We start from the raw sequence: 13,280 nt of genomic DNA, 5'->3' as shown, positions 1-13,280 counted from the left end.
CAACTTTTTTTAATTGCAGTAACATTGGGTTATAACATTATATAGCTTTTGGATGTACATGATAATATATTTTGAATTCTGTATAGATTGTACAATAGACTTTTAAAGACTGCCTATTGTCTGCTGCAAACAGAAAGAGGTCCTCGTTGGAGTGAACGAGAAGACAGTATGAGAGGCGAAGGATAAATAGCTACTTTAGAAGACACCTACCCAGAACAGGGGAGCAGGTCCAGAGCGACCTAACAGTGATCTCTGGGTCCAGCTCCTCCTCATCCCCTACAGTGGGTCATCTGACCCTCTCTCCAAGCACTCATCATTCAGTCCTTCATTCAACAAGTATTTATTAATCACCTCCCTTGTCCCAGGCACTTTGCTGGTGTTGGGGCACAAATGACACCCCTGTTTTCAGGGAATTAACCTTGACCTGAGCAGCCACAGAAATATACTAGTAAAAAATCAAATGATTTCAAATAATAATAATTAAAGTATGAGAAATAAAACAAGGTGATATGACAGAGACTTATAAGGGGTGAGGGGAGGGTGGAGTCACTGTTTAGAAGAGACGATGAAGGAAGGTCTCTTCCAGGAGGTGAGAGCTGAGCTGAGATACAACTGCTGACAAGGAGCGATCCCTGCAAAGAGGTAAGGGAAGAGCATTGCAGTCAGAGGAAGGGAACAGCTGGGTGCAGAGTCTTCCAGGCAGGATGAGATTGGAGCCCTGAGGAACAGAATGGAGGCCGATGTGGCTAGAGCAGGGAGCAAGGAGAAGAAGTGGTGTAAGGTAGGAGGTGGCAGAGGGGTAGGTTATTCAGGCTCCGAGTCATGGCCAGATGTTTGGGGATTTTTCCTGTGTGCAGTGGGAAGCCTCAAGTCTTTTGAGAAGTTTTGCAGAAGGAAGAGAAACAACGTGTTTTATCTGTTTTCTTTTGGTTTTATTTTTTAATTGGAAAGATTCCTCTGTCTCCTGGGTAAAGAATAGATTTCGCTGCTGCAAACCAAATGCCACATAGCTAGAGTCCATGAGGACCATCTTCAGATGCCAGGAGAGCTGTGGAGTGGGTTAAGAGCAGGTATTCCATGAAGTTCTGATTTCAAAGAGTGATCAGTCAGTGGACTGGGCACCTTGAGAGGTAGTGAGTGCCCAGTAACTACAAGTATGCAAGAAGGTGATGATGAGCACCTGCCAGGTTTCCTGTAGATGGTATGCTCATTTCAGTGGGAGTTGGATGACTTGTGTGGTTCATTTACAATCTTTAAGAGACAATGATCTTTCAAGCCCATTATCTCTAGGGTCTGACTGAGAACTGAGACTCACAATAGGCAACTGGGTACCAGTGGTTAACCACATTCTTTCTTGAAGCATGACCCACAGTTTCTTCAATAACAAGTTAAAGGTATTCACCAATAAAGGGTCATGGGGGCAAATAGATTTGACAAAACCTGGGTTGAAGTTCAGCAGGATCCCTCACAATCTTTTGTGTAGTTTGTGTACAGCATGGACCTCCAGGATGAGGACAAGGTATGTGCCATTTCCCAAATTTATTTGAGCAAAGAAGACTTTTCTTTTTTAAGGAGCATCTTGTGGGACTAACGTTTCATGGGATACATTTGGGCAATGCTTATATAGCATAATTTGAGACCCCATGTACAAGGCAACGTGGGGTCATGGAAGTAGGTGATGTGGTAAAGAGAGAAGAGGATCTAAGAGCATTCATTTTTCATCTTAAAAAAAAAAAAGGTAGTACCAAAGTTGCAGGGTTGTGATGAGAACTAAATTGCCTAATATATATGAAAGGACTGCACAGCACTCTGAAACACTGTTATTGTGATGAGGATGGCTTGTCTGCCTCACCATCCATATCAGAAGGGTAATTTCAGGCATTGAGGATGGCATTGGGGTTGATCACCTGACTGGGGCAAAGATTATGAGTCCTCATCCTATATTATATATTAAAATGAAGTTTAGTGGCTGACTGACCTGGAGTTTGGCCCCATGACCTTGGTCTTTTTAGCATTATATTCTAACTAGCAGTGTAACCAGCCACAAACCAGGATTGGTAACTGCATTGGGATCTTACAAACTGGCTCCTGTGGGGCTGTTCACACAGCTAAGCTATTACTATGGCTGATACACTGGGGGACCTGAAAAGCCAGCTAGCAGGATGTACAAATATAAAATGAACATCAGCAGAGAAACGTGCACTGAAAGCTAAGGGCTGGGCTGGGAAAACCAACGTTTGCTTTCTTAAACATGTATCAGCAGCAAGCTGACCAACCTCCTTCTTCCTGTAGCATCTTTTTATGCTTTGCCCTAAAGGGACAGGCAGTGTTGTGGAAAGATCACTGGATTGGGGTTCAGATATCTGCCTAACTCAGACATGTCCTAGCTGTCCTACCTGAGCCATGTTTATTAACTTCCCGGGCATTGGTTTTTCCCCTTTAACAGATGACTCAGTCATCTCTTTCCTACCTTATCAGCGTAGTTGCAGAGGTAAAATGAGATAACATATGAAACTACTTTGTATATATTTATAATTAATAACCATGACAACATCTGGCATGGAACAAGCACCTAATAAATGTTGGATTAGACAGATGGACGTGTGTTAGACTGATGAATGAGTGAGTGGGAGGCATAGATGGGTAGGATGGATGAACAGTTGGATGGACTAGTGGATGGATTAGTTTTGGAACCATCTGACAGCTTGTTTACAGCACCTTCTATCCACTAATTTTTCTCTCCTCTTCCAGTCTGTTCCCAGTTCTCCAAAGGAGTCTATGCCATCTTTGGGTTTTATGAACGGAGAACTGTCAACATGCTAACCTCCTTCTGCGGGGCCCTCCATGTCTGCTTCATTACGCCGAGCTTTCCCGTTGACACATCCAACCAATTTGTCCTTCAACTGCGCCCTGAGCTCCAGGATGCCCTCATCAGCATCATCGACCATTACAAGTGGCAGAAATTTGTCTACATTTATGATGCCGACCGGGGTAAGCCAGCAGTTAGGGGAGGGAGACTGTTGAGGGATGGAGAGAAAATTACCAGCAGGAAGGAGAATGATGCCTCCCTGCCTCCTGAAAAGCATAGGGGAATGATCCAGAAATGCTTTATTATTATGGACCAATTTCTCAGTGTCTAATCTCTAACTCACAGTATGGAAACACATCCTTTGAGAGAGTAATCCTCTTAACACATCATGTCACTCTACAGCTCACGAGGCTTCCATGGTTCTTGAGTCCAGACTCAAAACCTAAGGACCTCAGTTGAGTGGCTCATGGTTCAAGGCATGGTTGTTGGGAGTAAAGACTCTGGAGTCAGACAGACCTGGATCTGAATTCTGTGTTGTCTCTTCTCCAGCTGTCTGACTTTGAGCAAGCTCTCTCTGCCTCAGTTGGACCATTTATGTAATGGGGATAAAACTCTCTATGCCTTCATTTCTTCATCTCTGTGATAAAGATAAAACAAGTCTCTACCTCATAAAGTTGTTGTGAGGATTAAATGAGATAATGACTAGAAAGTGTTTGTCAGTCCCTACAACATGACAAATGCTCGAAGTCCTCTCTATATATTAGCTGCTATCATCATCATCATCATCGCCGTCATCATTGTCAACCTCCCAGGCCTTTCAAATTCTGCCTCCACCTAAATTTTGAATTTTACATCACATTTTTCAAATATTTCCTATACTTTTTTCTTCTCTGCATCTTTATTCATGCTGTTCTTGGTTTCTGGAATGTACTTCCCTTCTCAAATCTACATATGCAAATCCTTCTCTTTTGCAGCCTGCTCAGATACCACTTTCTCTGTTCCCTGATCCTTAAGTGGGAACTCTCCTCTTTTTTCTAACTTCTGTGGTGTTACAATGTACTGTCCTACCTTCCCCTTGTATACTAAATAGTCTTATATGAACTTAGTCAGTATTGGTGTAAACAAATAAATCGATCATGATGCAAGGTCTGGAAACTGAGGCAGAGAAGTTTCGCCCTAAGCAAAAGGGAGGTTTTACAGGAGGTTGCCTGTAGGAAGGCTTAGAAGACTTGTGAGGAGGAGACTGGCTTGTCAAATGGTTTTTCAGGAGGAACTAAGCAGCCGTTACTCAATGAGGAGCCAGCAGGAGAGACCAGAGGCACTCTGTTTTCTTCAATTTTCCCTTCCCTCTCCATATTTTGATGATTTCCCTTCTCAGACAGCAGCCATTGTGAGGATTACCTGTAGAAGGGCTATTTCAGGACAGCCTTGTTGCATAATGAAGCTTGAGGCCTGGAAGTGGCAAAGCCAGAAAAATGTAACTTTGATTATGCAGGATCACCTCTGGGGCCCCGCAGGAGCACCCACACTCTTGAAAGAGCTCCTCTACCTCAGAACTCTGAGCTAGGACGGAGCTCTGCCATTTGCTAGCTGTGTGACCTTGGGCCAATGACAAAAATCTCTCTGAGCCTCAATTTCCACATTTGTGAAACAAGGGTAATAATGGTGTCTACCTCACCGGATTAAGTGAATTGAAGACAGGAAAGTGAGTAGAACAGTGCCAGACACATAGTCAACTTTCAGTAAATGTGAGGCTTACGCACACCAAACAACTTGTACTGAGAATGAAACAAAGATAGGAAGACATAACAGAATCAATCTACAGGGGATTCTTGAGACCAAGGCACCCCATTGGCTCCCGCCGGGAGGATTAGCAGTGTTACAGGGAGACAGAAATAATATATGTACCAAAGGTTGATGAATAATGCAAGAGTGAAATAACCATCTGAGCTAGGCAGAATAATGACCTCTACTTCCCCCCCAAAGATGTCCATGGCCTAACTTCTGGAACCTGTGAATATGTTATGTTAAATGGAAAGAGAAATTGAGGTTACAGATGGACGTAAGGTTGCTAATCAACTGACCTTAACATAGAGAGGTTATCCTGGATCATTCATCTGGGCACAAAGTAATCACAAAGTTTCTTAAATGTGGAAATTGGAGGCAGAAGAGTCAATTTCAGAATCTGATGTGAGAAAGACTTGACCAGTCCCTGCTGGTTTTGAAGATGGAAGGGGCCATAAGCCAAGGAAAACAGGCATCCTCTAGAAGTCATAAAGGCAGAAAATATTCTCCCCTAGAACCTCTGGAAAGTAACATAATCCTGCTGACACCTTGATTTTAGCCCAGGGAGATTCATTTCAAACATCTGACCTCTGGCTGTATAGGATGATAAATGCGTGTTGTTTTTAGCCATTGAGCTTGTGGTAATTTGTTACAGCAGCTGTAGGAAGCTAATGCAGCAGCTGTGTCTCAAAGATGAAACTAAGCAGCACTGAGTAGTGGGCTCCTCTCTCATTTAGCTACAAATCAGCAGAAAGTACTTTAGTCCACATTGATGAACAGCTAGTGTGTAAGAGGCGAAGTATTAGGTATTGATATATATTGAGCATGTGTGAATTTGATTGACAGTTATTAGGTGCTCTTTAAATATCAAGTTGGCACGTTTAATAAGCAGTTATTAAATGCCCAATAATAATAATTTAAAAACTCTTGCCATGTATCAGACATTCTCATTTAATCCTCATGATGACAGTGTGTGGTGGGCATTATAGGCATTCCCATTTTACCATTGAAGAACTGAAGTTTAGAAAAGCTAATTAGCCTGTACAAAGTCATTTAACCAGTAATATGGTAGCATCAGGATTTGAGCCTCCTATTATATGTTTAATTACTAACTCTACTGCCTACTATATTTTGGAAACAGAAACTCAAAAAGAGACCCAGCGCCTGCCCTCAGCGAGCTCAGACTCGCACAGTTGGAGAAACCTGGAGCTGAGCTTCGTGAAGGGGGGGCGGGAGACAGGGAGGTGGGTGCTTAGTGGAGATGGGGTGGTCCCTGTGTATCCTGATTGCCACTTTTCCGTCCTACTCACCTGACCCCCAGGTTTGTCAGTCCTGCAGAAAGTCCTGGACACAGCTGCAGAGAAGAACTGGCAGGTGACAGCAGTGAACATTTTGACGACCACGGAGGAGGGATACCGAATGCTCTTTCAGGACCTAGAGAAGAAAAAGGAGCGACTAGTCGTGGTGGACTGTGAATCGGAACGCCTCAATGCTATCTTGGGCCAGGTAGTGAGTGCAGAAAAGGCTCGGAGTGGGGGAGGTGGAGATAGTTGGTGGCGGGGAGAGATGGTTCAAGAGGGAGCTGGACAACATTTTGCCTTGGGTGTTACAAAGTGAGGTCTTGACTAGATGAAACCAATGCCTTCCTTCTTACAGTCTGTAACTCATACAATTTAATTCTGAAATTTTATGAAATAGCACAAACAATGGGAGGCTTGACATAGGGCTTCAAATGGTTCTCGGATCAGTTGACCAAAAACTTCCCTCCTAAGCTTCCCTTTATTGTTGAAAATCCAATTACATTGCATTTCAGAGTTTGTGAAGCACCATCACATTAGGAAGACAGCCTATAGAGCCGGATTCCTGGGTTCAGCTCTGGGTTCTGCTCTGAGTTCTGTCACTCACTGATCTAGCTTTTGGCCTCTCATCTGTTCAGCCCACTGACCTGTTCTAAGAGACTAAGGAGGCAGCAGGCACCCCTCTTTCTACCGTTTCCTTGAACACACTCATGTGTCTGAGAAATCAATTGATTGCACATTCTATGAAAGGATGCTGTAACCTCAACAGTTTTTAGCCAGATGTCTCTAAGCCACGGTTCCTCCAGTTCTCATAACTAAAGCATGTGCCCACCACAGAAGTAGCAAGCTTTTGTGTAGACCATTCGTTTCTTTAAATTACATCTGTGTATTCAGATAAGCTAGCAAGGAAGTAGATTTTGCAGCCATTTTTGGACAGGACTAAATAATTAACGATGATAGTTTTAGGTACTTAACGACATCACAAAGCTTGTTAATGGGCCTCAAGACCCCTGGGACCCCCACAGGAATCTCAGCACCAGCTATGCACTCACTCAGAGGCCTCAGCAACTGAACAGGCAGGATTTTGAAAGTCAAGGATTCTTTAAGGCATTAACTCTGTGTTCTACTTTACAAAGTGTGGATCTGGCCTCCCTCTGGGGAAGAGAAACCAGCAAAAATTGTTTCCATTGAGATAGAAGTTCTCTGAGCTGGAGTCAGGGGATTTGAATTCTCCTTAAGTTAGGCAGTATGGGGTAATGGTTAAGAGAATTTAGTGGGTAAATTCCTAGCTCTAGTATTTACTAGCTCTGTGACCTTGGGCCAGGTTTCTAAGCTTTCTTCAACATCTCAGGTTCCTGATCTGTAAAATGGGCATAATAATAATAATAGCTACCTTTAGAAGGTTCTTGTGAGGGTTAAAAAAATCTATACATGTAAAGCACTTAGAACAGAGCCTGCCCCGTAGAAAGTGATATATGCAAGCATTTGCTTATTTTTGCTATTCCTAGTGCCAATTAGTACTGGCTTCTTGAGTCACTCCCTCTTTGGGCATAAGGGTCCTCATCTGTAAAATAGGAATGAAGGCCTCTGTTCTACAAAACTGATAAAAAGATTAGATGAGACGAGAGACAGAAAAAGCGATGAATGATCATTGATCATGTCATAAGCTGATGACTTGTCCTGTATTGTTCTATAGTAAAGATAACAGCCGTTGCTACCATTTGCTGAGTGCTTACCATACACCAGACACTGTGCCAAGCCCTTTCTGTGCATAATCTACTTCATCCTCACATCAACTCTATCAAACAGCTTCCATCAGTTCCTCTGTTTTATAAATGAAGAAACAAGGGATTATCCTTGCCCAGGGTGTCACAACTAGCATATAAGAAAAGCAGGAGTCACACCCACCTTGGTCTAGCTACAGGGACCAACCTCTTAAAAACGCAGCTTTTCAGCCTCTGCTGCCTATAGCTACCTCCTCCCTCAAAGGACAAACTTGTATGTAAGTGACTTATTTGTATGGGTATTTTAGATGGCAGTATATTACCTTTTTAAATTGTTGGATTCTTCTGATCTGAAAAGTAAAGCCAAAGAGCTGAAGGGATCTTACAGATCATTTGATTTACCACTTGTATTTGCATTTGACAGATGGGAGGACTGATGGTCAAATTGGTTGCATGATTCATCCTGGGTTCAGACAACTAGTTTGTGACAAGGATGAGTCTAGAATTTACATCTCCTGACTTGAAGTCTGACATCTTAGCATCATTCTAGACTATCTAACAATAACTGGGATCTTTTCAGTCTAACACAAATGTTTTGCCTAATCTAAAGAAGGAGACAGTGATTCCAAAATCAAATGGAGAATGAATTGCACACCTCTGTCTCCAGCCCCCCAACTAGAATATGGGCTCTGTGGGGGCAGGGATTTTTCTTTTAGTTTCCTCCCTGCTGCATCCACGTGCCTTGAACAGTGCTGGGCCCCTAGGTGGTATTCAATAGATATTTTTTGAATGAATGGAAAGAGTAGGGAATCAATGAAGGCTCTAAGAAAAATCTCAAATGTAAGATTGGTCTGGATATCTACAGGTAGCCATTGGCTGGATAGAGCCTTTGAGCCGGAGGTAAGGGCATGTAGGGAGGCCCAGAGGGCATGTTAATGTCATGGTTCACAGAGGCCGAGTGGAGGGTCACAGGTGTCTCCTGGGAGACAATGACAGGGAGATGAACACATGTTCAAGACTATCTTTGGAAACCATTCTAAAGAGTTTGGGGTTTATTCTCTAAATGGTGGAGAGTCAGTGAAGGTTTGTGAGCAGTGAACAAAGTTATTAGAATATAATGCTTTATCAGTATATAAAACACCAAATTATATAATACAGTCATTAAGTTCAGAGTGAGTTAGAGATGAGAGAGACCAGGACCAGGTCATCCATCACGTCACCCTGTTTTGTTATCTTCATAGTGCTTCTCACCTGCTGAAATCTTGTTCATTTATCTGTTTATATATTTACCATCTGGCTCCCTCCTGAAATGTCAACTCAGTTCGATGAGGGCATGGGACCTTGCCTCACTTGTTCATTGCTGTCCCTAGCACGTAATGTAATGTTTGGCATATAATCCATGTTCAATAAATATTTGATGATTGAATTCATTAATCTCTAGAAGGTTTTACAGAGTACTTGGAAAGAGAGCTCAGCCACACAGGTTATGAATAATCAGAGAGAATGGGAAAGGGCATTCCAGACACAAAGACTGTGAATTAAGGAAATCCACTGGAAATGAGCTTTGAAGGAATGGGGTCAGTGAGGCAATGGGCTCCAAGTGAAACTGTACATCACGTTTATAACAACTTTCTCAGTTTGTCACACTGTGTGCATTTATCTCTTTATCTGTTTAGCATGGGTCTCCTCCCAGTAAACTGAGACCTCCGGGAGGGCAAGCATCAGGCTCATTTCCCCTTCAACTCTATCCCCAGCACAGTGCTTTGTACATAGTAAGCACTTGATAAAGGTTTGTGAAAGGAAGGTAGGAGAGGATGGAAAGTAGGCCAATGGGTAGGTAGGTGAGTAGATGGGTGGGAAGGTTAGCGTTACGTTGAACCATACAAAATCGCTCATGTTTATCAAAAGTCAAAAGACATCAATTATCAGCTGTTTCCTATATTTCAACCTGTAATTTCGTCTGGCAGAGACTATACTTATCCACTGCCTGAAGGTAGTGGGTTTTAAAATATCTTTTATTTGCTGTGTTTATTAGAAGCTGAATAGGTTTTTGAGAAAGGTATCTCATTGTTGAAAGGGCAGCAAACCATTTGACAAGAAGATGAAAAAGTAATGAAGAATTATTAATAAAACTATCATCCCAATAGTATTTGAGCTCCGCGGTCTAGAATTTCACATTCTAACCACTTTTTCAGAGCATTCATTGTGTGCACTTGCATTTAATTATTCCCTACATAAAAAAATATGGGAGCTGCTATGCACATACATACAATTAAGTAGATGTCTGAATGTGAATTTTAATAACCTTGAAAATTTATTCAGTTAGAGAAGAAGCCCAAGTGCTTCTCATATGTTTTATGCCTCCTTGCAACAGTGAAGGGGGAGAGGCAGAATGTACTAACCCCAATCTGATGATTAAAGAAAAATAAAGAAATATATCAAGTTAATTTGTAGGCTGAGCTAGGGCTAACCCAAGGCCTGTGGTCTTAGCTATTCCTTGTTGGGTGGTGAGTCTGGATGCTCGAGCAAACCTCTGGATAGTTCTTTCCACATTTTTTTTTCCTGTCTGCAGTGATTAGGGACAGTCTACACATTGAGGATGAAGGAGTGTTTGGGGACCCTGGCTCTTAATGATTCAGCATAATCAGACATCCTATGGAAAGGCTTCCAAAAGTCAGTTCCCTGTCCTGACACTGCTCCCAGGCTGCTGTGAGATCTGGGCAAATCACTTCTCCTCTCTGGGGCCGGACTTCCCATCTGTACAGTAAGGGGTCAGACTAGATGATCCCGACACTCTCTTCCAGCTTCCGGGTCGAGTGGCTCAATAGTGTCTGAGTATCCAACTGGTTTAGAGAAGAAGGCACAAAATTCAGGGAAAAAAGGAACTGCATCTGAACATGGTTCGTGCACAGAGTTGAAGGTCAAGAACTGGGATGGAATCAACCACCAACCCATCTGACGCTCTGTCCACCAATCTGTCCATCCCAGCAGCAGATACTGTTATGACTGTGACAGGGAATTCAACGTAGCATAAGATTCCCACCAGGGAAGAACCTCCATCTGTGGCGAAGGCTTTATGGAAGAAGGCGAGATGGGAGCACTTCAGCTGTATCCTCGGGGTTATGATAACAGTACTCTACCCGTGGAATCAGATAAAACTGATTTCAGATCCTGCATCTGCCACTTAATAGCTAGGTAACCTTAGGGAGCTTATTTAACTTCTCTATGCCTCACTTCCTCATCTCTAAAACGAGAAGGTCAACAATGCCCACCATCATTGGATGGTTGTGATATTGTAGTGTGAGTGCTTAGGATAGGGCTGGGCACATTGTAAGTACTCCAGTAATGTTAGTTGCTATTATTACTGCTGTTTTAGCTTTAACTGTTAGTATGATTGATGAATCTCCTCCCATTGTGTTTTGTAGATTATAAAGCTGGAGAAGAATGGCATTGGCTACCACTATATCCTTGCAAATCTGGTGAGTAGAGTGTACTGCAGGCTCTCACACTGTGGGTCTTTTTGTGTTTGGGACCCTAGCTTGCTTCTGTGGTCCCTGGCTGGTGGGAACCCAGTGGGTAGAAGGGGAAATTCAGAACTGCAAATACTAGGCTTACCTTTCTCCCTCCACATCCCCACTTGTCAAACCATGGGACAGTGTGGGTGAACCACTAACCTTCCCTGAAAGAGATCATGCTGGGGGATAAGGCTTTAATCAGCAATAAGGACAACATCACCACATCTTTTTTTTTTTTTAAAGATTTTATTTTTTTCCTTTTTCTCCCCAAAGCCCCCCAGTACATAGTTGTGTATTCTTCATTGTGGGTCCTTTTTTAGTTGTGGCATGTGGGACGCTGCCTCAGCGTGGTTTGATGAGCAGTGCCATGTCCGCGCCCAGGATTCGAACCACGAAACACTGGGCCGCCTGCAGTGGAGCACGCGAACTTAACCACTCGGCCACGGGGCCAGCCCCAACATCACCACATCTTTGAATGGATACAAGATACTTTGACCCCACTGTTTCTAACCCTCTATTTTGACACCAGTGATAGTTTTACCATTTATAAATACAAACATTTAAATCACAATGATATTCGTATCGACAAATTTTTAACCAGAAACAATTTTCCAGCATGCACAATATTATCAATTTAGTTTTTATTCACTTTTCTATGTGGCATCAATAGGCTGTCTTTTTTAAAACAAAATTTGTTTTCATTTTAATGTATTGCATTTATTTTTACTGAGTGCAATTATTTTCCATGTGATAAAGATGGTTCATAGAGTAACTTTTTGTACATACTAAATCGTACCTAGTAATATGCACCATTATGAGTTTTCCTTTGTGGCCATTATTTGTGGCAAGTCTGCTTTTCCTGGGTCATGTGTTGCCCATCTACCTTTTTCATCATGAAGTTTCATTCTTCCAGCAGTTTTTTTCCAAAGCCAAAAGTAATTTTGTTTCACCTTTAGTCCTATTTTTTAAAGAGCTTTATTGAGATGCAATTCACATACCATAGAGTTCATCCATTTGAAGTGTACGATTCAATGGTTTTTAGTATATTCACAGAATTGTGATACGATCACCACAATCTCATTTTAAAACTTTTCATCACCCAAAAAGAAACCCCATACCCATTAGCAGTCACTCCTCATCACCTGCCAAATTCCCCCAGCCCTAGGCAGCTAGCTATCTACTCTCTATCTCTATGTATTTGCTTATTCTAGATATTGCATATAAATGGAATCATACAATGTGTGGGCCTTTGTGAGGCTTCTTTCACTTAGCACCATGTTTTCAAGGTCGTCCATATTGTAGGATGTGTCAGTACTTCATTCCTTTTTATTGCCAAATAATATTCCATTATATGGATATGTGACATTTCATTTATCCATTTATCAGTTGATGGACATTTGAGTTGTTTTCACTTTTTGACTGTTATGAATATTGCTGCTATGAACATTTGGGTATAAGTTTTTCTCTTGAGTATATACTGTCGGTGAAGTGGGAGAATTCCACCCCCACCGCCTTTCCTCAAGGTTCTTATGGCTGGTCAAATAATCAAAGAGGCAGGTTAGCAAGAGAAAATCAAACACAATTTAATAGCATGTATACATGGGAGAAATTCAGGGTAAACTGAGTAACTCGGCCATCTGGCTGAGTCCACCCGTTTAAGTACCCTCAGCTACGGACAAGGAGCACATAATGATCTGGGGCTTCAAGGGGGAGAAAGACAATTGTCATAGAGATGGAATGCAGAAGTTTGATAAGCAGGACTTTGATAAGAGTGGACTTAGCAAGGATCCCCCCAAGTGTCCTAAATAGTTATCTACGGTGATGGCCTGTCCTGGAGACAACCTTTATTTTAAATTTCTTTAGGCAGCTTGGGGGAAGGTCAGATGCTCTTTCTGGGTCTTTTGAGGCTTCATTGTCTTCAGCTCGAAATAGTCCGCATACCAGAGTGGCACACCTTGGAGCGGCCTGCTCTCAGCCCCATCAATACCTAGAAGTGGAATTGCTGGGTTATATGATAACTCTGTGTTTAGTGTTTTGAGGAGCTCCAAAATTATTTTCCAATGTGGCTGCCATCTCACATCACATTTTAATACATCAAAAATTTTGCCATGTGACAATTTGAGCAATTGTCAGATTTCCTTAACGGCAA

At 42.3% G+C, this 13,280-nt stretch overlaps 1 protein-coding gene across 7 annotated transcripts in view; it reads left to right on the top strand.

Moving 5' to 3' along the window:
* The window catches only part of GRIA1 (glutamate ionotropic receptor AMPA type subunit 1), a 293,687-nt gene that overhangs the window by 153,179 nt on the left and 127,228 nt on the right, over nucleotides 1-13,280 (top strand). For 3 of the 7 annotated variants that reach the window (XM_014846914.3, XM_014846915.3, XM_070517178.1), the window contains exons 3-5: nucleotides 2,752-2,991; nucleotides 5,916-6,103; nucleotides 11,042-11,095. In XM_014846914.3, coding sequence (XP_014702400.1) covers nucleotides 2,752-2,991; nucleotides 5,916-6,103; nucleotides 11,042-11,095 — 482 coding nt within the window. The remainder of the gene's footprint in view (nucleotides 1-2,751; nucleotides 2,992-5,915; nucleotides 6,104-11,041; nucleotides 11,096-13,280) is intronic. The other 4 variants (XM_014846916.3, XM_014846917.3, XM_070517177.1 and 1 more) reach the window with 3 other exon arrangements.

This window comes from Equus asinus, chromosome 9, assembly GCF_041296235.1.
Source record: "Equus asinus isolate D_3611 breed Donkey chromosome 9, EquAss-T2T_v2, whole genome shotgun sequence".
NCBI lineage: Eukaryota > Metazoa > Chordata > Mammalia > Perissodactyla > Equidae > Equus > Equus asinus.
Note: the sequence above shows the minus strand (reverse complement) of the source record. Positions and strands in the feature narration are given on the sequence as shown.